Here is a 25,664-nt window from a genome sequence, read left to right on the forward strand (position 1 = left end):
AATTTTGTGAGACTAGATGCATACATAAAGAAAATATTTCACTTGGTAAGAATGAACTATTAATTTTTTTCAAGAAATAAATCTATTTCTAAAAGCAGAGGGTGCAGCCACCTAAAGTGAGACCTATGTTGTTTCAGAAATGTCACCGGAAAAAAGCCGGAGTCATTCTTAGGGCATATACTCCCTCATGGTTCTTGGGGAAGTGTAGGTCTGGCTGTGTTGGAAGAAAGTGTACCAGTTTGCAGCCAATTGGCCCTATGAGAGGTGGGCTAATGGACAAGATAGCATGATGGCGTGCCAGGAGTCAGGAGAAGTCATATTCTGAACATGGATGGTAGGCCCAAGGGCCAATGGCTGCCAGAATGGAATTGTGACTGAAAATAATCAGAAGGGTACTCTGAGGGGAATGCTGGCTAGTGGGGAAGTCTGTTTTGGTTGACAAAGAGATCAGTTGGTAGTTTCTATGTTTAGACTCAATGTAATCTATGAAATGTGAGGCAAATCATACATTGAGGAGACAGCGCCAGCAGTTGACAACAAAGATCTTGAAGGAGTGGTGAAGATTTAGAATATTTTTGGATATTTTTTAGAGTATTTTGGGGTATCCACACCTTAGTGTAATTTCCTAAAATTTCCTCCAGCAGGACCCAGGAATTCAGTTACAGGTGCAGAAAAAAAAAGTCCTTATCAATCTACCTTTGACGTTAGCAGGACAGATACAGCCAAGGCACAGAAAGAGATTATTACAGAGAGAAGCTAAATGACATGCCGTGCATCTAGGTAGGATCAGAAAAAGCGTAGGTCCATTAAGGTAGTGATGGGTTAAGAAGTCTTTGGACAATAGCAATAAGGATGGATAAAAGACAGCAGGAATGTCAGAGGAGGAGAGGGTTGTTACAAGTGTCGAATAATCTGGATATAGAGGACAGTTCAAGTAGAATGCTGCTACCACTTCTGAATTCTATGGAAAGTAAAAGATAGAATTAAAAAATTAGCTTGAGACCTATTCCCAAGGGGATAGAAGTGTTGATATGTGAATAAACTGATAGTATAGAGCAAATCATATGAGATAGGATGAGGTCTCCAGAGGAAGGGGAAGAGGTCAATAATAAAAAGAATGATGGGTGGGAAGGAATCCCAGAATAGGCTAGTAATACGAGTAAATGAGGGCAAGCTAGTCAAGGGCTTGTACTTCGGTTGGTTGCCAAAGAAAAGAGGACAGAGAATGTGTTAGGTGGACTGTTCTTGAGGCTTCTAAGGAGACCAAGTCCCAAGTGGTCCAAGAGACTTATGAGATTAGCCATTTTTAGGCTCTACTTATGATTTAAAAGGAATGTCACTGAGACTTACTTACCTCTTCTCTGAAAAGTTCTCTTCCTCAGACTGTTGATGGAAAAATCGCATCTATGTTTATTGCCCATTTACATTTTTTATTCGAGCCACTCTTACCACATTCCATATATATATGTATATTCCACTCTAGGCACGATACAGAACATAAAATAAGAATCTTTTACCATGCCTCTGAGGAGCTTGTTCTTTTACTGAAGGTGTGAGAAGTACACACAATTTACCTCATATCTGTGGGTTTTGGAAGAAGTCTTCTTTTTTCACTAAAGTAGACTTCAAAATCTTCGATCTTTAGCCTGTGGGCGTAGTCAATGTATCCTGATACCTCCTGCCCATGAGAATTTCTGTCACGAATAAAGATCACAGTCTGGTAGCACACACAAAGAAAGATGGAGAATGGAAAGAGTAAATGAATAAAAGTCATTTGAGTATATTGCATATGATAATAAAAGGTACAGTTTTTGAGTGTTACATGTGCCAGACCCTATCTTAAGTGCTTTATGCTTCACCCTCACCATGCTTCTATGAAGTAGGTATGATTATTTACTCTTGACAAATGAAGAAATTCATGAAAAGTTAACTGCACAGGCATATAATGTGCATTTACAGTACTTTTATATGACAATATCATTAAATAACTTACAGAGGTCTTCCAAAGGGCAGACATTATTTTAAGTGTTTGTAGTACAATAATTTATTTCCTTTCCCCCCAATCCTATTGTCTTCTCTTTGTCATAATTTCTTTAGATAAGAAAACTAAGGAACAGAGAAGTTGAGTACCTCACTCATGGTCTCATAGCTAGTAATGGAAAAACTGAGATTAAAATCCGGGTTCATTTGTGTGTCTCTCTAAACACAACATCATTTTTCCATCTTAACTTCTATGTATTTTCTGTTACAGAGATATAAATTGATCCCTTCTCAATACCGTGAGAGTCAAAAACTCTCATTATAAATTTAAAATCTCTATAAATTAAAGTCACCTTCCAAATTAAGTCCATAGGTCAAAATAAAAAGCAAGTACATATTTCTCATTCATATTAATTCCTGCACAAATATCATTGTGCACCTACTATATGTTAGGTACCGTGGTAGGTGCCAAGGATACAAGACAGTGAGTACCTTGGCCTTTCAAAACATATGCTCTGGTGAGGGGAGACAGATGAGATATGGAAAGGAAAAAAATACTTCCAGTGAGTGATAAATGCCACAAAGCAAATAAAAAACATGGCTGACTAGAGAATGAAGTCATCAGAGAGGGAGAAAAACCATGAGAGACTATCAACTCTGGGAAACAAACTGAGGGTTGTTGGAGGGGTGGTGGGTGAGGGGATGAGGTAAATGGATGATGGGCATTAGGGAGGGCATGTGATGTGATGAGCACTGGGTATTATACGCAACTGATAAATTACTGAACACTACATCTGAAACTAATGATGTACTATATGTTGGTTAAATGAATTTAAATAAAAAATTAAAAAAATAAAGAACATGGCTGACTAGAGAATGAATTGTTGGTGGTGAAGCCTACTTTCGGTAATCAGAAAAGACCTTGAGGAGATCAATTTAAACCAAGACTTGAAGCTTGAAGGATGAGAAAAAGTCAGGCCTGTAAAGATCTAGAACAGGAGCCTATCAGATGAAGGGAACAGCTGGCATCAAAGCCCTTATGTCGAAACTAGCTCAGGCAAATGGAAGAATTGTAGTCTTTTCTCTATGAGGCCAATAGACATTGATCTCGAGTTCTAAGAGAAAAACAAAACAAAACAAGCAAACAGAAAAACCAACTATAACTGGAAAAGTTCTTAATGTCTTTATTTCCAGATCTAGTTCAAGGGCAGAATTTCATGGCAAAGTTCTGCATTTGGAAGACTGTCAATAAGCCTTCGTTTTCCTCTCCAACAATCACTAGATGGTTACTTGTTGGGTCTCTGTGTAGTCAATTACAGGAAGTACTAACATGGGTTACCTTAGCAGAGCTTCCAAAAAGGTGAACGGAGAAAACTGAAATTCTTTTCCCTGCTGCACCTGAGAAAACATGTTGCTAACAGTGCCCCAACTGAAAAACCGAAGAACAAGCCACAAGGTACCATTAGTTGTTATTTTGCTAAATTGCATCTTCCTGCCTCCTGTGGTTGTTTGGCACTGGGTGCTGAGGATACTGTGCCGAGAAGGATTCTGAGGTCCGTCCTTGGCTTCAGGAGAGGAAGTGTGGTGATGGATTAGTACCATTGCCCATAGATATGGTTCAAGGAGCTAGCATTGTCATTCCTGTGTTCAGTCTTACATAGATTCAGTCCTCGGTCCTCCTAGTTTCCATCACATAAGTCCAAGTTAAATTTCTATAGATTTCTCCATGCTTTCAGCCACAGAGCTTTTAGCTTTTACAGCACAAATTCTAAATGGACAGTAACTCAGAGACTTCTTGAGACTCTTACACTACTAAACCCATACCTAATATTGCTATCCCTGCTTCATTAAGGCCACGTGTTAGAACTATCAATATTTCATACGTGGTCCTAAAGGTACTTGAAATCTTCATTCCATCAGGGCTGCTCCTGATGTTAAGGCAAGTCATGCAGGCACATAGAGAGGGGAAAAAGGCCCCAAATAAGTCCTCTACTTTTAAAATGGAACTCTTTTTTTTTTAAAGATTTTATTTATTTATTTATTTACTTTTTAGAGAGAGAGAGAGCATGGGGGAGGAACAGAGCGGGGAAGGAGGTGGGGGAAGAATTTTAAGCAGACCCTGAGCTGAGCACTGAGCCCAGCACAGGCCTTGATACCATGACCCTGAGATCATAACCTGAGCTGGAACCAAGAGTTGGACACTTAACCAACTCAGCCACCCAGGCTCCCCTAAAATGGAACTCTATTAACAGAAAAAGAAAAAACAAAACAAAACCTCCTCTATCTGCCTCTGTTTCTGTCTCTCTTTAAATGAGGTGGGCCGGCCTTATCTTTCCAGCAGAACGGCATACCAAATATTGTAACTGATTTCCTNTGAAAGCAAAAAGAAATTCTGCACAAAATCAAAAAGCAACTTGTAACATACATTGACGCACTGTCGAGAAAATGAAGAATACTTAGAGTCTAAAAACTAAGCGAAAATGGATTCCCAGAAAGGAAAGCAGAGCCCTAGAGCCATTTTTGTCCAACAGGCGTATGCCCAAACGCAGGGAATCTTAGCAAGGATTTCATGATCCTGGGAGTTGGAGGTGACAGAAGACAAAATCTAGCCTTTCAGGTACAGAGACTAATACAACTTATTGTCTCAACATAGGGCAGAGAAATCAAAAAAGGATGAAAACAATCTTTAATGTGTCCAGAGAAAAGAATGATTTCAGAATTATAAACCCAGAAAATATCTTTTGAGTAAGCAAAATATAGACATTTTCAGACCAAAAAATGAGGGCCTTTACTGACAAAAGACTTACTCAAATCCTAGAGGACGTAGAGTTGACCCTTGAACAACATGGGTTTTAACTACATGGCTCCACTTACATGTGGATATAATTTTTAAAAATATGCTACAGCACTATAAGTGTATTTTCTCTTCCTTTTGATTATCTTAATATTTTCTCTTCTCTAGCTTCCTTTATTGTAAGAATACAGTATGTAATATATACAACATATAAGATATGTGTTAGTTGACTGTTTATGTTATCAGTAAGGTTTCCAGTCAACAACAGGCTATTAGCAGTTAACGTTTTGAGGAGTCAAAAGTTATATGCAGATTTTTGGTGGGGCTGGTGCCTTTAACCCCTATATTGTTGAAGAGTCAACTGTACTTCAGGCAAAAGAAAGTGACTCTAACTGAAAGGTCAGAGATAAAGAATAGAATGGTAATCAAAGAAAGTAGTGAATATATAGAAAAATACATAATGTAATGGTAATGTTATGGGCTGATTGTGTCCCCTCAAAATTCCTATGTTGAAACCTTATCCCTCAGTACCTCAGAGAATGTATTTAGACATAGGGCTTTTAAAGACGTTACTAAGCTAAAACAAGCCCATTAGTCCCTAACCCAATCTGACTTTATAAGGAGAGGATATTTGGACACACAGAGAGACATGCAGAGGAAAGACCATGTGAAGACGTAGTGAGAAAGGGGTACCTGCAAGCCAAAGAGGAAGGTTTCAGAAGAAACCAACCCTGCTGACATCAACATTTTGATCGATCTTTGACTCCTGGCTTCAATAACTGTGAAAAAATAAATCTCTGTTGTTTAAGCTGCCCAGTATGCGGTATTTTGTTATGGTAGCCCTAGAGACCTGATACACACGGTACTAAATTAAAATAATTAAGTAATTACAATTAGTGTAAGTGGCCAAATGTTTAAGTTAAAAAACGAAGGTTCTCAGAGTGGATAAAATAACATGATATAAAACTTAAGGTTGAAAGTTAACTGATCAAAGAATATGCATAAGGAAATGTCTGTCCAAAAGAGAGTTAGTATGAGACATATGAGGCATATTGATATGAGACAAATGAGCTTGAAGGCAAAAGGCATTCCTAGAGATGGAGAGTCACTAGATAATGAGAAAAGATTCAATTCACAGAAAGATAGAGCAATCATAACCTCGAATGAACCTCTGAAAACATAACCTCAAAATACGGAAAGCAAAAATTGATAGAACCACAAGGATAAATAGACAAGTCATCAACACGGTGGTAAATTTATCTTTCTTGTTAAATTCTAGATCAAACCATAAATTCCATAATTATTATAAAGTTAATATGCATTGTAAAGAATTAAAAACACAAACTTGAGTGCTTGGTTTTTACCTTAGCCAAGTTCCTAAACGTCTTTACTCTTCAGTGTCTTGTGGGTAAACTGCCTGATAGTGTAAAATTATATATATATATATATATGTGTGTGTGTGTATATATATATATACACACATATATATATGTACATATATATATAATACATATATATATGTACATATATATAATACATATATACATATAGACACAATTGCACTATTTTACATTATTGTATACAGCCTTCCCATACGAATTAAAGCCCATTGTCTAAGGGAATCGGAATAAATTACTTCAAATCTCGCTTCTCCAGCCTTGTGAGAGTTAAGTGGATGCTCTGTGATTTTTGTAATCAAGGGGTTTTCCGATGCTCAAGAGCTTCAGGTCAGGCCAAACTGAGTATAAGTGGGGGTTCCTCCAGGTTTACTGTATGTCCCTGGGTGGGTTGTTCAAATTCTTACTCCTCTCTATATTCGCGAGTCCTATACCCTAAGTAGGTTCCTGCAAAATCTAGCAAGTTTTTACCAAACCGAACCAAACATCTCCAAAACAAACAAAGAAACAAACAAAACCAAAGTAAACAAGAAACCAAAATCCTGCTTGGACATAAGCATTTAGTTAGCTAAGCCTTCTTATAGCCTCTCCCTTCTTCCCATTTCTCCTTCAGCTCTGTAGAGCAATAAAATCTCTTTTATCTTGCATGGAATCGCTCAGCTCATAGTCAGGTGCTGTCAGAGCCTTGCTTCTGCCCCATGCACCCAATTTGTAAGCAACATGCAAATACTGTTTCTTTTTCAATGGTGTGGGGGGGGGGAGTCTAGTGATCATTATGTCTATAATTTCTTTTATTTTCAATAGAAACAAATTACTTCATTGATATCTTTCCAAGTATGGCTACTTAGGTGTAAAAGAATATTCTGAAAGACTTTTTAGTAAAATAAAAAAAATTGCTAAAATAAAAAAAATTCCTAATCAACAACATGCTTCATGAAATTATTTTAAAAAATTGATTAGAACTATTGATGTGTAGTAATTGGTGACAGATTGTCCGGAAATTACAACTCAACATTTAACTTTAGAAATACATCATTATAAAAACACAGTTTAGGTGACAGGAAAAAATAATGAAACAGAAGTAAGAGTTAGTTGTAAATACTTGAGAGCTGGCTGAAGTCTGATTGTCTCTTGTCTATTTTGTATTATATGGGTTGTCCAAGAATGAGAATTCAGTTAACTAACACTCTTGATTAATAAATTTAATGCATTCATTTATCAAATGTATATTTTCTTCTAAAGTGAATACTCATTGCCCCTGCTATTAATACTACTAAGTATCATTTATTAAGAAGCCATTATGTTCTGGGCAAAATATTAAGAGCTTTATATTCATTAACTTATTTAATTCTCTAAAATATGTATAATGGTTAGATAGCATTATTATCCTCATTTTGTAAATGTAGGCACTGAACACATTGAGAATAACCACTTCAAAAGACATGCAGCTAGAGAATGGGGCAACCACACTCACACCCAGGGTGCCTTTTCGCGAAGTCCATGTTTTATAACCACAATGGACACACACACTAGGATACAAATGTTGGCCCTGCCATCTACTGACTTTGTGACACTGGTATATTCGTTATCCTTTTTTAAGATTCAGTTTCTTCTGTTACAAAATGGACATAACACCTGTTTCTCAGGGTGGCTGTGTGGATCGAGACTATTTTTGCTAAGAACTTAACAATGCCTGGCACATGGTAAACACTCCGTGAATATTATCTATTGCTTTTTAAGATTTTTGTTATTACTCTTGCTATTGTATTTATATTATGTTAAGAGTTTTATCAGTTCCTTAGGGATAAGGAAATGGAAGACTCATATCAGAATTCCATTGCCTGGGTGTGTATAATTACGTTGTTGGACATGGTTCAAATCATTTGTTATGTTCAGCATTCTCAGTTAAAACTTGGGATGTACTTTGAAGTTAAAGGTCAAACAATTTTTCCAGGTATTATTGTATACATCCAGGATGGACCCAACTGGCAATAAAGTCATGATTTTGGCATCCCAGAATGGGCAAAATAGGCTAAGAGGGCCCTTTGAAGAATTAGGTGTATTTCAGCCCGAGTGTGACGTAGTTTAATAATTGCAAGCTTTCTTATGTGGAGCCCTGTACTGTTTCACTAGGAATTATAAAATGTTACAAATAACTGCTTTAAGTTTCTCTAATACTTGCTTTAAAAAAAAATTAACAGCTTTATTGAGGTGTAGTTCATACAACATAAAATTTACCCTCATTTTAAATATATAGCTCAATGATTTTTAGTAAATTTGCAGAGCCGTGCAACACAATCCAGCTTTAGAATATTTTTATCACCCCAGAGAGATCCCTTGTGCCCATTTGCAGTCCTCCCTGTTCCCACCTAGAGCCCCACGCAACCACTAATCTACCTTCTGCCTCTATAGATTTGCCTTTCCTGGATTTTTCATATAAATGGAATCATACAATATATGGTCTTTTTCATTCTAATAACATTTTTTTATCACAGTTAATTTCCCAGGAGATACATGAAAACTATATAAAGGCTCTTTTAAATGATGATGTTACGTTTATAAAAAGGCAGACTTCCAAAATGCTCATTGTCCTTAGATAAAACCTTTTAATCCTCTCTAGAATAAGTCAAAGTATAACCAACACAAGTATTTCAGCAAATTAGATAATATTCATTTGAAGTCACGAATATTGGTTTACATTTATTTGCAACCTCGGCAGAAAACACTAGGTTTTGTAACAACAACAAAAACACAAGAACAAGCCTTTGACAGATATTAAGCTACAAGTATTCCTGACATTGAAGCAGGGGCTCAGGCACCAAAGAAAATGTGGAATCTGAGATTTTACTGAGATGGTCTGTGACCTCAAGTGTGAACGAATGTTAGTTGAAAAGACCTATGGAATGCCTAGTTAGGTCTTCATTACTTCTCATGTGTTGAGAAAAGATGAATTAAAGTACAATTTAGACCATTAATATATCATTTGGATCTCTGGCTGCTTGTTGTTTCCCAGAAGTGGATTAAAATACAAATTCATAAACTTGTTATGAGTTGAGTACATGTGTTGCCTGATTTTTCTTGCCAAACATTAATGAGGAGACATAAACCTGATACATTGAAGTGGGACTTTTTCAACAGTGAAGCCAAAGTCACTTGGGAAAAAAAAAAAAAGGCATTGTAAGCAGTATGTTGCTAAAACTGAAACATCCATTTCAGGGATATGAGAGCTGCCCCACAAGCTAGCTTCTTGTGCTACCCCTCTGAGACTGTCACTATGCTCCCCGATGGAAACAAATGAAGAAAGAATTTTTATCTCCTATAATTTTAAAACTCTTGGAATACTTTCATGAATCGTTAGTTTTAGGGAATCCTCTTTTCCTTTCAGAAAAGAAATGATTTTGCAAATGGAGTCCAAGTTCTGACAATTTTTTGTAACATTTCAAAATGTGTCCTTATCCATTTCTCTAAAACAAGTTACTTTCTGAAATTTTTTATGTCGATAATTATTTTAAAATTCTATACCCTTTTATTCAATTGCAATTTGACACATATCTTTTCACTTATACACACAATTCTCAGGGTTCTGTTTAAGAAAGTTCTTTGTCCTTCCTGTTGAAGGCTAGTTAGGCTCCGAACCAACACATTTTTCCTTCCACGTCCGTTGGCCAAAGCAGGTCGCAGGCCAGCCCAGATTCAAGAGGCAGGGAGACTGACTTCCCTTGATTGGAAGGAGCTGCAGAAGTGTCATTGCAAAGGGGCATGGATAAGGGACAAAGTAGAGAACTGTGGTCCTTTTTCAATCTATAGTTATTTACCTTAAAGCACCTAGGAGTTTTGCATGTAGCTGGTTTGTTCATTTTGTAACAGTTGGGAGATTTAATTTCTGAGGGGAATCATAGATTAATAACTTTTTTCTCTCCCAGTTTATAAAACATAACCATATCTTAAAAGGCTTTTTTTTTTTTTTGCATTATCAGTGAGGTGAAGGATGATTTAGGAGTATCTGGCCTCACTGTTAAGTATCCAAAATGATCTGGAAATTTTAGTGAATGAAAATAATATTCAAAGTATGTATAAGCTTTAAATATTGTAAAGGAGAAAAAAATTATTTTATTTAATGTAAACTGATAATTACTTAGAAAATCCAAGACAGCTAACTAAAAAAACTTCTAAGACCACTCATTAAGTTGATCCAATTCGAAATATCTATACCAAAAAAAAAAAAATACCATGGTTTTACACTAGCAATAACCTACTAGCTAATGTGCTTTCTAGTTATACTAGAAAAGCTATGAAGTTATACTAGTTATACTAGTATAAAGTTATACTAATTAAATCTTATATCATTGGTACAGTGGTAAATGGATAATGGAAAGTAATAACTTCAGAAACACACCCATACATACAAACACACATAGTATATATGTTTTCCTGTAGAGTGATATTTTCTAAATTTTCTACAATGAATATCTATTTTTTTCTTTAACTGCATGTTCCCAAAATCTTGTCTTCAAACACCACTCTCTGACCTCCATCTCCTGTCTTTCTAGCTCGCAAACCTTGGAAGCCCCAATTTAACAACACTTTCAGATCTTTGGAACTGCGAATCCATTAAACCACCATGTTTTACTGTTTATCACACTCTTTATATACTCATTTCATATATACTTTACCTAGCCTAGATTCCACGGTGCAGCATAATTGTAACATTTCTTTCTTTCTTTTTTCTTTTCGAATTAGTGTTTTTTTTATTATGATATGTTAGTCACCATACAGTACATCATTAGCTTTTGATGTAGTGTTCCATAATTCATTGTTTGCGTATAACACCCAGTGCTCCATGCAATACATGCCCTCTTTAATACAAAATGTCTATCCTTATCCATTTCTCTAAAACAAGTTACTTTCTGAAATTCTTTATGTTGATAATTATTTTAAAATTCCATATCCTTTTATTCAATTGCAATTAGACACATATCTTTTCATATATACACACAATTCATATCCCTTCAAATTCCTTGCACACATCCTTCCATTACACTCACTGAAAAAAAAATCCAACATTGTTTCAAGCCAACTTTCCCTTTATTCTGTTTTTGCATAGCAGCAACTGAATTTGGCTAGGGAAAAAAAAATTATGATGACTAGTCTTACAAATATTAATGACTATAAAGTTGATTGGACCTATAGCCCTTGCATAGTAATTGTCTATGATATGCTTTTCCTTCCTCCTACACTCCTGTTTTTTTTTTTTTATTGTCTCTCCTTAAACTTTAAACTACATCCTTTCTCACACTCAATAATTTTGTCTTTGATGATAGAATCAATTAGACCAGGGGCGCCTGGGTGGCACAGCGGTTAAGCCTCTGCTTTGGCTCAGGGCGTGATCCCGGCGTTATGGGATCGAGCCCCACATCAGGCTCCTCCGCTATGAGCCTGCTTCTTCCTCTCCCACTCCTCCTGCTTGTGTTCCCTCTCTCGCTGGCTGTCTCTATCTGTGTTAAATAAATAAATAAAATCTTAAAAAAAAAAAAAAGAATCAGACCAGAGGCCACCTCATCTTCCTTCCATCAAATCAATCTATGCATCTTTGTGTGGACCTAAGTTCATCCTTTTATCCTGTTTAAAGAGCTGGAATATCTGGGTTTCAATCCAAGGCCAGCCCTTCTTTTATGCATTGAACCACACTTCTTCTTTCCTTACTCTTGAATCATTGATGTTTTGCTTTCTGTAAGATCGTGACTATTGACATATAAACATGCTGTATTATCTACTATTTGAAAAAGAAACAGCTAGTTACAGTCCCAAGTTTTTGCTTTTCTTTACGATTCCCACGATCTCTTTAGCCATTACAATCAGTCTTTTTTCCCTGGAGCACTCTGATAAATAGTTCTGTCTCTCACATCTACTATTCCATCTTGCCAAATCTGATGGTTAATTCTCAGTTTTTGTTATACTTGAACTTCTTGTAGCATTTGACATAATTGTTCACCTTCTTTCTTGAAACTTTTTTTCATCTGGTTCCAGTGACATCATATATTTCCAAGATTTTCTTTTGCTTCATCAATCTTTACTGGCTCCTCCCCCCCCCCCCCCCGATGTCTAAGTTTTGCAGCTCTCCCAGGCTCAGTCCTCATCTTTTCTCTGTCTGTGTCCACTCACCAATTGATCTTATCCAGTTCCATAGCTTTAAGTATTAGTTCTTATTCTTTCATGAACTTTAGACTCATGTGGATAATTTTTTATCAAAATCTTTATCTCCAGCCTTGGAGTTTTCCTGAATTTCAACATAGTATGTGGTATTGTCTACTACATCATCTTAATTGGATGTAATGTAGGCATGTTGGTTTGCAAAACCATACCATCATTCTGTAAATCCACTTTCAATTATGCTTTCTACAAAAGCAAAGAGCTTCACCATTAAACTGTAGATGCCTCTGCGTCAACTCTCATTTCTCTTCTACTTCCCACATCTATCAATCACCCAATTCTCTTGATCATACCTTTACGATATAGCTCAAGCCATGCCCTTGCTTCCTATGATCACTGCCAACACTGAATGTTTGAAATAACAAGCTTATTGTTTCCCTGCTGACCTGTCATAACCACTTTCCTGACACCATTTCTTCTTCACTCCAACTACTTTCAAAAGTATCTCAGAATTTCCTCTCTAAAACAGAAATCTGAATGTATTTCTCCTTGTTTCATTAGTTATTTGGAGTTCTGAAGTGCAACCTCTTCAGTATTGTGGATTGTCCATTATCTGATGCCAAACCACCATTCCAGAACCACTCTCACCTCCCCCTTTCATGTAACCCCTTTGTGCAAGATATTAGTTTAATTTCATGCTTACTATTTATTTGCATTTAATAGTGCATTTATATATTTTCCAAGACTCAAAAACTACCTCAAAGCTTATCTAGAAGTACAGTTTTATCTTCATCACACTTCCTTAATCTTGGTACCTATTCCTCAGAAGAACCTCATTTAACTTTTTTAGCTATTTAGAAATATGTTATTTAGAAATATGTTATTTAGAAATAACATATTAATACTGATATCCCTAACATTTTTTTTCTTTTTTTTATCTACTTCCTATTGTGGAAGATGATGATTTATCTCTATTACCTGTCTCCTTTTTCCTCTCAAACCACTTCTAAGCTTTCCTTCCATCCAGGCCCCTCCAATAGAGCAATATCATAATTTTAGATTAAGTGATTATGTAGTGTTTACAATTTTAGTACCATTTAAACATTACCCCAGCTGAGCCATAGAATCAGAGAGGTCAAGGTATTTATTCCCCCAGTTATGATTACTTTCCTTTCTTCAACAACTTTTTATTTCCTAAAAGGTTAATTGGCTTGGCTTCCTACCCCCGAAGTTTTTTATGAACTTATCATTAATCCACTCCAAAATTTTCAACAGAACTACCACCATCTCCTCAATGCATTCATAATCTGTTAGTTTTGATTTTTCTTGGAGCTGTACCTTTGGGAGTTCAGTCTTCTTTTCCCTATACTTAATTCTTTCTAGGCTTCCACCAGAATTGACTATCATTTTTTGGAAATTCTCTTCAGTATTATCTTAGGAATTTCCTCTGCTTCTCACATGAGCTCCCATAACAGCTTTTAAATATTTATATTTTGTACCTATGACTTTATATTGTAGTTTTTGAGGTCCTTGCAGACTGTATCTAACTTTGTATGATTTAACTAACTTTGTGTGCTTCCTATTTCTCCTGGTTCTTAGTTCATGGCAGGTGTGCAACCAACATGGTTTGGGAATTGAGGCAACTAAATGAAGTCCAGCAAGACAGTCTGCCAAGGTGCTATTTAATTATGCTTCACAGAAAGTGTCACCATACAACAGAATAATAATAGTGCTAAAAGCTAACATTTCATGAGTGTTTACTATGTGCCAAGGTTTTCTCTCATTTTTAATCTTAACAAAAGATCCATAATATAGATACCATTATTAATCCTGTTGTATAGATAAGAAAACTGAATCACCAGGAGGGGTTTGGGCCTAGGTTCATATGTTTAGTGTGACATAAGAATTCCAACAGAAAACAATGGCAACATTTGTCTATTAACACAGGGACTAATGGGTGATCCACAGGGTCATCTCAAGGGATACTGCATGTAGCTGGGGCTACTAGTAGTGAAATTGACACCATCCCTGCCACTGGCCTTCCCCTTAACCTACCCCAGTGGGAGAATTTACCAGGATCCCAAACAGAGAGAGAGAGATTACAGATTGAGAAGAGAAGAGACCTTATGTCAAGTGACATAGAGAGCTGTAGGAAATCTTGCAGAAGGAGGACCAAGGGAATAAATCCTTTCTGCTGGAACTTCATATTGGCTAAATTTAACCAGGGGCAGATCCCTGATACCATGCATGTACAGCCATAGAAGCAGCCTCCTTGGGTAGAGAGGAGAGGGGTGAAAAATGAAGGAGACTCTGAAGTAGCAAAACAAAGGTCCTAGGAATGGTAGTGATAGTGCTGGGATTTATATCCAAGTATTTGGCTATGAAGACTACACTCTCACTACTGTGCTATGCTTGTGGGGTAGCAGGCAGGAAGGGAGGTTCTGTTTTCAATTCAGATTCCAAAAACAAAGTGACTCTTATGAACAAAGGAATTCTTATTTCCTTTTCAAAATGAACACTGATGGGACATCCAACTTGCAAGGAGAATACAATTGCTTAGGAGAATAAGAGAAATCTTGGAACCTAACAGAAAAATGACTGCAACACTGCACAGGCAAGCAGATAGGCACTTAGCACACTGCAGAGTGCACTGCTTTGTTTGGATCAGAAGGCTTCAGGCACAAGCAAAGACTAAGCAACCAGAAATAAGAAAGGCTTATTCTAGCATCCTGGCAACACAAAACAGAGAATATGACCAAGCCAGAACAAAGTCTCATCAATTAACAAGAACTAATTATGGGTTAAAACCACTTCCTTAATAAGGGGCAACTGTATATTGATATCTAAATCCACTAGACAGGCTTTACAATGGATCGAATACGAATTTGTAGTAAATTATTTATCATTCTCATTATGGACTGAATTTTGTCAATCTCAAGAAATCCTTTCATTGTCTCCATACAATTTTCAGTTAAAAAAAACTCATTTATGTGTTTTAATATAGACTTCTGAACAGAGTAAATCATACTATGTTTTAGGGAGGCTAATTCAAATATACTTAATGAGAGACCAGTGTTTACCCGGTGCTGTCCTCGGTGCTGGAGCTATAATAGTGAACAAAGTAAGACCCTGACCTCATGGAGTTCATAGTCTAGTGAAGAAGACGTCTCTACCTGGAAATCTGGAATAACCTTCCTCTCCTTTGCCATCTGAGCATTTTCTCTACCCTTTGAAACTCATCTTCTTGGAAGATTTCTGTGGGGCAAATCCCTATCATGCAGTGTCCTCACACAAGCCATGTCTTACCTCTTCCTTAAATGTTCTTACTGTATCTTATTGGTCTCTTGACTGGTTTGTGCCTCTACTAGACTGTGAGCTGCTTGTGATTAGGGATGTTAACATGTATCTTGGTTCCTCCACACTCAAGCCTCATGACCAGCAAAGAAGACATACAATAATGTTTATTGATTAAATGCATAAATGAACAAAGGAAGAGAAATAGTAAAAATATCTTTCTTCTATCCAATTCCTATATGTTAACTTCAAAATGAGATATCTGCATGCTTGATGGTAAAAGTATAACAGTCAAACTTAATTGATAATCCTCTATGTGACAGGGGCTTTACTTATATTTATGCTAAGTAAGTTATTTATTTTTATTTCCATTTTTTTAATCATATAAGAAAAACATTAAATATTTTTCCCAAGGACTCACAGCTAGTTAGTAGCTGAGTTAGAGCTTTGAATGATGGTTTATTAACTCATGTCTCTACTCCCTCTAATATACCAGTCTGCATTCCAGCAAGCATGGAAGAATATCTCAAAATTAAGAGTGAATTGTTGATATGATAAGGAGCACATTCTCCAGGAGGATGTCTTCAACCCTACACATAAATTAAAAACAGTGGGGCTATGAAAACTCACACTGTCTTCTCTTCTCTTCTATGCAAGATTGTGCACAATCTAAAGAAATGACTCAAATTCTTATTTCACTTTCTTTGCTTAATCACTGGGGGCTTCCACTTGAGTTCAGAGTGACTGTTTTTCTTTAACCTATAGATAAAATATCAAGCTCTTCAGTTGATGGCAGAAACTTTTAGGAGCACCTGGGTGACTCAGTCGGTTAAGCGTCTGCCTTCAGTTCAGGTCATGATCCCAGGGTCCTGGGATTGAGCCCCGCATCGGGCTCGCTGCTCAGCAGGGAGTTTGCTTTTCCCTCCCGCTCATTCGTGCTGTCTCTCTCTCTCTCTCAAATAAATCAATAAATAATCTTAAAAAAATAAAGAAACTTTTAAAACCCTGTAATCTAATTAGGGTAGAGATCAAAGGAAGTGACTATTTTTCCCATGACCTTAAACAGACCTCTAAAATATTTAGGCTTAGAGAAAAAAGATCTTTAAAATGAATGGTATCCGCACACTTAAATTTACAAATAACACGTGGTTGTTTGGGGTTGGGGGTAGGCACAATGGAAGAACTTTGATGTTCTTGACAGGTATCAGTACATTGGTTACTTATTCAAGTTAATCCAGTTTTTATAAGATAACTCTCAAATTACAAATGATAGGACAAAAAGAATGATGGGACATGCTGGACTCTTGCTACTTCAATAGTTACTGAATAAACCACAGCGTACTGAACAAATCATGATTTAGTTAAGGCACCATTCAGAATTCATATATATCATGCCTACTTTGCAGTGAAATAAAATTTTAAGCTTAAGATTAAAGATGGACAATCAAAATAGATCTATTGTATGTCTCAATATGTGTTTATAATACATATTTTTATTTATTGCTGCCAACACCTACCAGAATGTGTGCTACTTGAAGGCAGAGACTTTATCCTGTTCATTAGTATGCTCCAAGGGTTTGAACTGTATATGACACAGTATACTAGGCACTCAATAAATATTTGCTGAATAAATAAATGAATAGCTACTTGAATTAAGGAAATTAGGCATAACAGAAATTCATGTTGATTGCTATATTTTCTCTTTTAAATTATTGGGGGATTCCATTGAGGGGCATAGAAAACTCAAATAAGAGTGGGAAAGGATAAATATGGTTATGAGGAATGGCATGGTAATGCACAAATGAAGAATGTACAGATAAAACAATGCAAAAAAAAAAAACAGTTGTAGGAATTGTTTAAAGGGCATAGGAGAAACCCAAAGAATTTAGAGAAGTCTTCATGTTTTCTGGGACTAGATATCTCCAAACAACACGGCCTAGAAGTGAGGCCCTCCTAGTGGAATCTCTAGGGTCTATCTAAGGGTTACTAAGTGTCCCACCTCTCCCTCTCTCACCCAAAAATAGAGGTGATGGTGCTCCACCCAGCAAACAGGGAGCAAATGCACAAGAGAAGATTGTAGTGTTACCAGGAAGGTGAAATTCAGGGTGACAATCTGTTAAGTTAAAGGGTTATATAAAAGATCATTGCTATGAAGGTAGCAAAGTTCTAAACATTATTATTCAGTGCTGAATAAATTCCAGAGATATGGAAAGGGGAGTAGGTGGAAATCAGCCTACTATTTTTTTTAAAGATTTTATTTATTTGTCAGAGAGAGCGAGATAGAAAGACAGCATAAGCAGGGCGAGCAGCAGGCAGAGGGAGAAACAGTCTCCCTGCTGAGCATGGAGCCTGATGCAGAACTCCATCCCAGGACCCTGGGATCGTGAACTGAGCCAAAGCTAGAAGCTTAACTGACTGAGCTACCCAGGCGTCCCAAGACCAGCCTACTATTAATGGAAGATTTCAGGCCATTCATTCATTTTCACATTTAACAAATATTTATTGATAGTCCATGAGCAAGTTACTGTTCTAGGAACTGGTGATATATGGTGAATAAAATAAGATTCCTGTTTTCAATAGACGGCTTGTTTTTTTAATGGAGAAAGAAGAAGCATGCATATGTAAGCAAATAATTGCAGATAGAGATATTGCACTGTGAGAACAATAAAGTTGATATTAACTAGAAAGGGCCTAGCTACTTTAGATAGGAAACTTAAATCAGGCCTCTTGGAGAGGAAAATGTTTTAATTGAAACTTGAATAGTGAGAAAGTCATGAGAAACTGCAAGGGAAGAACATTCTAGGCCAAAAGAAAAGCAAGTGCAATGACCCTCATACAGGAAATAGCCTGGCTTGTTCAAGAAACAGAAAAAAAGTCAATGTGGCTGGATTACAGTTGAGAGCAAAGAAGGGGTTAGGGAAGGAATGACATGGGATAAATTTTGGGATTAGGAAATAGTCAAATTCTGTAGGCCAAATGGGCTCAAAGAATGGCTTTCAGTTTGATATAAATGCAATAGGAAGTCATTGGGTAGCTTTATGCATACCATGATCAGATTTTTAATTTAAAGACATCACTGGAAAATCTGAAAAGTCTCCTAGAGAAGACAGTGTGGGTCTGAGCAGATGGGCTGTGATGGGAACAGAAGATAAAGCAGAAGGGACTACCGAGAGGCGTAAATAGGGTGAAGACTTGGCCTTAAGCCTTCAGGGTGAGGACTGTTGCAACCTACATGAGCACAGTAGACATAAATTCTATTTGTTTGAAAAATGAAATTGTTTGTTTTTCGCAATGTGTTGACATTTAACCTACATTACGGTTAAAGATATGGTAATGATATTGTATTTAGGTAGGATACCCCAGACCCTCAAACTTATCCACTACCTGCTCCTGCAGAGCCTGAAGGAAATACAAGCTAAGGCTGGCACACATTCGTGACTGCTTGGAGGCTTTGTTGGCAAAACCTGGTGTCACAGCCTAAGGACTTAGACTCGATCACATGAAGAGACCATGTTACTTAGGTGTCTGAACTAAGCCTGAGTCTAAGATCATAGCTGGCTGAAAGGCCTCCACTTCCCCCATCCCATTTAAGCTCACACCCAAGCTTTGGCTCTTGTTATTAAAATCTAGTATTTACTGAATGATGAAACTGGGTCATGCTAAACACTTTACATGCATTATTTCATCTAACACTCAGTGAACTTGCTAAGCAAGCACACTTATCACATCCATTTTACTGATTAGAAAACTGTGACTTAAGAGAAGTAATTTTCCAGTTATGCGACAGAGCTGGAACTAGAAACCAAGTCTGTCTGATTCCTGAGCCCACTTTTCTTCAGCATTTATATACTACTGCCAGTCTGTCACCCTCATAGCAAAGAAAGCCAGTGATATGAAAAACGAAAGAGATGCCAACAGTTCCCCAGTGCCTGTGATAGAACTGGTAAATATTTAACTTTGTCAAGTTCACCCATACAGTAGGTGGTGGAGCCAGGATTAGAACTCAGTAATCTACGGGTATCACCCAAGAGCATGCTACAGCCTCTTCTTATCTACATATAATTTATTGATTCGGTCCAGAGGGAGATTCAGCCAAAGTCCCCCAGCTCTCCCTCCCCAGCAATCATCTTCTTCATACCACCCCAAGACCAAGTGATGTGTTCCAGGATGTGTGTCCAGCAGAGGAGTCATGGGCTGCAGTCTCTTCTCCTTGCTTGCACACTGAGAAAGACTAGGGTAAATACATGAGTTTCCTCTTATTTCCTCTTGTCCTTAGAAAGAAATTCTGGCTTGTTTTCTTGCCCAGACTTTCTTATCAGACTGGCAAGCAAAGATTTAGGAGAGGGCTTGGGGGGAAAGGAGACAGGAAGAAGGCCTCTCAATCTACTTCAAGTGTCTTAGGTCACTTAGGACAAAATCTAGTATAGAAAAAAAAGCACCTTTTATGTAGTTCAGCCTAGTTCATGATGGGTCTACCTTGGGATTTGGGACAAAAGTCTCATTTAAAAAGATGGTACCCATTTGCCTGAATTATTACCTTAAAGTCCTATCGGTGAAGGTTGTTGTCACACAAGTTTTAGTTGTCTAGGAATCAAATATATTTTTTGGATTTAGATCAAAATATAGACATAATACTGCCTTAGATGTAACTTACATTTTGGTTTTGTAATTTTTCAATTACTTACTTGGTTTCTTAAAAATCTAACTAAAGGACCCTACTGTGATAGAAATTGCTGAGCTTGTGAGGACTTATCTGCTCATCTAGGCAGCATAACAATATAGTCAGGGCTGTGTTGGAATATTAACTTAAGGGGTTGTAAAATGAGAGCAGTACAGGGACCTTTGTATGGTCATTTTGAGCATTAGGATTTTTGAGACCAGTGTTCTAGAGGTGGTCATTTCCTCTGAGATAGGAAGAATTTGCAGCCTTTATGCCAGTGAGACCACAAAATGAAGGCTAATTGAACAGCTAGGCTTCAATTAAGATGTTTAACTCAGTCAAAGATGATGCACTGATTCCTATGCCATGTAATAGGGTTAAATGAGCACCGGTCAGCCACTCAATTATTCAACATATATTTATGAAGTGTTTATTGTTATTACATGTTGGGCACATGGATGAACAAAACACCATCCTTGCCCCCAGTGTTCCTACATTCTAATGCATAATTACATATTTATCCTTCTTGGAAACATTTAGTTGCCATGAGTGGCAGTTTGGTATAGTGGAAAGAATCTGGACTGGGTGGGACTGAAAACATCAGTGTCTATTCCCAGTTCTGCCATTAGACAGCTCTACGACCACAGATAAATAACCTGAGTTTTTCATGACTCAATTCTTCTGTAAAAGGAAGGTGGCAGGATTGGTTAGACATCTGAATCTAAAAATCTAAAAGGCAAACACATATTCTGAAGCTATTTTAGTTTGGTATTTTCCAAAAATTCTGAAATAACTTGTGTGCTTAATAAATATTAAATAAAAATAAAATCATCTTAATCCTCTTCTTCCTTTGCTCATAAATCCAGAGAATCTTTAAAGGAACTCAAAACTTTTATGTATCATGCTAAGGAAAAAAAAATCAAAACAAACTCTGAGAATAAGCATTAGATAAAAAGAACTTCCCTTAGGTCTAAACTCTCTGAAATCCAAAACATGCAGGATGTGGTTTAAGGGGTAATGTGCAAATACAAAATTGTGATCTCAAGATTAAAAAAAATAATAAATGTGTGTTTGTCTTTATTATCTGCCCTTGTAAAATACTTTTGTTCTAAACTATGATAATTATGCCAAAATAAAGTAGCATTTACCTTTGGCCAAAACACCAACTTGTCTACTTACATTGATGTCAATTTAAAATATCAAGTTATCTATGTCCTTTCTACCTGTATGACTTGTTTAAGCATTTTTAAAGTCCATCAAAATGGTAACCTTTTTTTCACAGACATAGCCATACAAGTACTTAATGCTATAACTTTTTAAAATATTTTATTTATTTATCTGACCGAGGGAGAGAGAGGGACAGAAAGAGTGTGTACAAGCCAGGGGAGCAGGAGGCAGAGGGAAAGGGAGAAGGAGGCTCCCTGCTGAGCAAGGAGCCCGATGCAGGGCTCAATCCTAGGACCCTAGGATCATGACATGAGCTGATGGCAGATGCTTATCTGTATCTGCTGTATCTTATTAATTAATGGAGATTAGAGCATAGCACACACCATCTAGTTCAGTTTACACATTTTGATTATGAGAAATGTTAATTTGAATGTGGATCACTCAAATCTGAAGTGGCAAATTTGTGCATTTTTCATAAAATATATACTTCTTATAACATCAACAAAAAATAGATTAAGAGATGAACATTTTCAATTTTCCTGAGCTAAGCCTCTAAAACCATTATGCTTTTGCATCAGGGTTTGCACAAAAGTTATCTCAGTTGCAATTCACCACAATCCTGTAAGGCAGTTTGGTCATCTGTACTGTGGGGACAAGGATAATAATTAAGATACATTAAGCTTCGCAGTGAGCTTGGTTTTTCCTTGTCAGGACCCTGATCATTCTTGAATGTTTCCCAGGGACTTCAAGGTCTCAGAAACAAGGAAGGCAAAGGAGTTGCTCTAGTGTAGCTCTGCAAAGGAGAGCAGGGGCTTCAATTACTTTGAAACACATTCAGGGAGATTTTTAAAATGGGAATTCCGCAGAAAATGTCTTTTAAAACCCATTATCCTCTTGGGAATTCCTTTTATTTTTAAGACCATTTAAAAAATTATTTATTTATTTATTTGAAAGAGAGTCAGAGAGTGAGAGAGCACAAGTGGGGTGGGGTCAGAGGGAGAAACAGACTTCCTGCTGAGCAGGGAGCCCAATGTGGGACTCCCTGCTGGGACTCTGATCCTGGGACTCCAGGGTCATGACCTGAGCTAAAGGCAGACTCTTAACCTACTGAGCCAACCAAGCACTGCCCTCTTGGGAATTCTTATCTGAGAATGTGATTTTAAGATGACTGTGAACAAGAATTTGGTTTTTATAAGGAATTTACCTTTTAAAGTAAATTATCTTGTATTTTCTCATTTTGCCCAGAGGATAGCCTAATGGTGTATACAAGAAAGAAATTGCCATAGTGGCAATTCCTTTTTTTTTTTTTTTTAAGTAGGCTCCATGTGGAGTCCAACATGAGGCCTAAACTTATGACCCTGAACTCATGACTGTGAGATCAAGACCTGAGCTGAGATCAAGAGTCAGGATGCTTAATGGACTGAGCCACCCAGGCGCCCTACCAGAGCGGCAATTCTGAAGATGAGGAACAGAGCAATGGTCAATATGACCCGGCTTGCCTAAAGTAATTTGCTAGTGAAGGCCTGGAGGGGTTGGGGGTGGGAGGCAGATCTCCTGATTTTTTCAATTTCTTGAAATTTCCGTTAGGTCACACAACCTTTTTGTGCTTGTAACTGGCCCTTGAATTCCCCAGTCCAAGAGATGGTATTTTCTTCCCTGTGTATGATGCAAGAAAAATGTGTTAAGCATTTTTGAAGACATTCTTTGCTGTTCTACATAACGACTTGTCATTTTCTCAGTACATGCTTACTGAAGATGCTGATAATGGTGATGAGGGTGAGGATGTGATACTGTTGACCAATAAGCAAATGTACTCTAATTCCCTACAGTGGGCAGAATACTACGATAAGCACAAAAGAAGTGTGAAGAAACATAAGGTCTATCATTTGCCACAAAGTAGCTCACAATCCATCTGGAAGAAATTGTTTAATGAAATAAAAATGATGAATAATTCAAGGCATCTCATAGGCAGCATCAAATGGACAATATATCAGATAAGCAGTTTAAGTCTTTGGAAGAAATACCATATCCCTGTGGGCTGGGATGAACAGGATAGGCTCACTGGAAGAGAGGAATTAATGGATTTTGATGAATTTATGAATTTGAGACAAGCACAAGCATCCACATACCTAAAATGTTAGCAGATGGGAGTCTGCTAGTTTTCTCTAACATTTAGGCAACATATACAGTTAATACGTTAAAAAATGAATCAATAAATTGGTGGCAATAAGATTTAAAGAAGTAAAAAAAAATTACAGGCAAAATATTTCCTACCTCTAATTTTGGCTTTCCCCCCACTTTTGACAGATACTGATAAGGCCAATATCTCCATCTCAGCTTGCTAATTTAGAAAAATAGGGTAATTCTTATTATTCACCTCAAAAGAGATCACCTAAGGAGTTACTAAACATTTTAAAATAGTACTACTAAAAGTTATATGTACCCTACAAACTATAAGAAAGAAAAATTAACCCAAGTGTCCATCAGTAGATGAATGGATGAAGATGTGGTGTACACACACACACACACACACACACACACACACAGAGGAATATCACTTAGCATAAAAAAGAATGAAATCTTGCTATTTGCAACAACATGAAGAGATTTAGAGGGTACAACGCTAAGTGAAATAGTCACAGAAAGTCAAATATCATATTAGTTCATTCATATGTATAATTTAAGAAACAAAACAAATGAGCAAATATAAAAAAGAGACAAACAAACAAAAACCAGACTCCTACATACAGAGAACAAACTTGTGGTTGCCAGAGGGGAGGTGCATTGGGAGATGAGTGAAATAGATAAAGGGTATTGAGAGTACATTTATCCTTATGAACACTGAAAAATGTGTAGAATTGTTGAATCATTATGTTGTATACCTGAAACTAATATAACACTCTATGTTAATTGTACTTGAACTGAAAAATTAATTTAAAAAAAAGGAAAATGAAGTAAATAATCCCATTTAGAATTACATCATAAGGAATAAAATACCTAAGAGTAATATTAACCAAGGAAATGAAAAATCTGTAGACTAAAAACAATAAGACATTGATGGAAAAATACAAAGACGCAGATAAATTGAAAGATATTCATACTCATGGTTTGTAAGATTTAATATTGTTAAATTTTCCATAGTACCCAAAGCAATCTACAGATTCAGTGCAGTCCCTATCGAAATTCTGATGGCATTTTTCACAGAAATAGAAAAAAAATCCTAAAATTTGTATGGAACCACAAAAGACCTCAAATAACCAAAGCAATCTTGAGAAACAAGAACAAAGTTGGTGGAATCACATGTTCTGATTTCCAGCTATAATACAAGACTATAGTACTCAAAACAGTGAGGCGTTGGCATAAAAATAGACACATAGGCCAATGGCACAGAATGAAGAGCCCAGAAATAAAACCATGTATAATGGTTAATTAATTTATGCTGTAGAAGTCAAGAATATACAATGGGGGAAAGGGCAGTCTCTTCAACAAATGGTGTTGGGAAAACTGGACAGCCATATGCAGAAGAAGAAACTGTATCTTATATCATATGTGCACATACATATAACTCGAAATAGATTAAAGCCTTGAGTGTAAGACCTGAAATCATAAAACTCCTAGAAGGAAATGTAGGGGGTAAGCTCTAGGTCTTGGCAACGATTTTTTGGATTTGACTCCAAAAGCAAAGGCAACAAAAGCTGAAGTAAGCAAGTGGGACTACATCAAACTAAAAAGCTTCTGCACAGCAGAGAAAAATATCAACAAAATGAAAAAACAATCTATAGAATGGGAGAAAATAGTCGTAAACCATGTATCTGGTAAGTGGTTAATATTCAAAACATAAAGCCTCATATACCTCAATAGCAAAACAAACAAGAAGCTCCCCCCAAACAAAACCCTTTAAAAATCCAGTTAAAAAATGAGCAGAAATGAAATGGGTGCCTGGGTGGCTCAGTCGTTAAGCGTCTGCCTTTGGCTCAGGGCGTGATCCCAGGGTCCTGGGATCAAGCCCCGCATTGGGATCCCTGCTCTGCTGGGAGCCTGCTTCTTCCTCTCCTACTCCCCCTGCTCGTGTTCCCTCTCTTGCTGGCTGTCTCTTTCTCTCTGTCAAATAAATAAATAAAATCTTAAAAAAAAAATGAGCAGAGAAACTAAAAAAACATTTTCCAAAGAAGTCATACAAGTGACCACCCAGATAATTGAAAAGGTACTCAGCATCACTGGT

At 36.9% G+C, this 25,664-nt stretch overlaps 1 protein-coding gene across 2 annotated transcripts in view; it reads right to left on the reverse strand.

Moving 5' to 3' along the window:
• The window catches only part of CFAP299 (cilia and flagella associated protein 299), a 596,514-nt gene that overhangs the window by 70,384 nt on the left and 500,466 nt on the right, over nucleotides 1-25,664 (reverse strand). The window contains exon 4 of one of the 2 annotated variants that reach the window (XM_008693276.1): nucleotides 1,575-1,717. In XM_008693276.1, the coding sequence (XP_008691498.1) occupies nucleotides 1,575-1,717 (143 nt within the window). Of the gene's footprint in view, nucleotides 1-1,574; nucleotides 1,719-25,664 lie in introns of both variants that reach the window. The other variant, XM_008693275.1, reaches the window with a different exon arrangement.

This window comes from Ursus maritimus, unplaced genomic scaffold (genome assembly GCF_017311325.1).
Source record: "Ursus maritimus isolate PB19 unplaced genomic scaffold, ASM1731132v1 scaffold_8, whole genome shotgun sequence".
Lineage (NCBI taxonomy): Eukaryota > Metazoa > Chordata > Mammalia > Carnivora > Ursidae > Ursus > Ursus maritimus.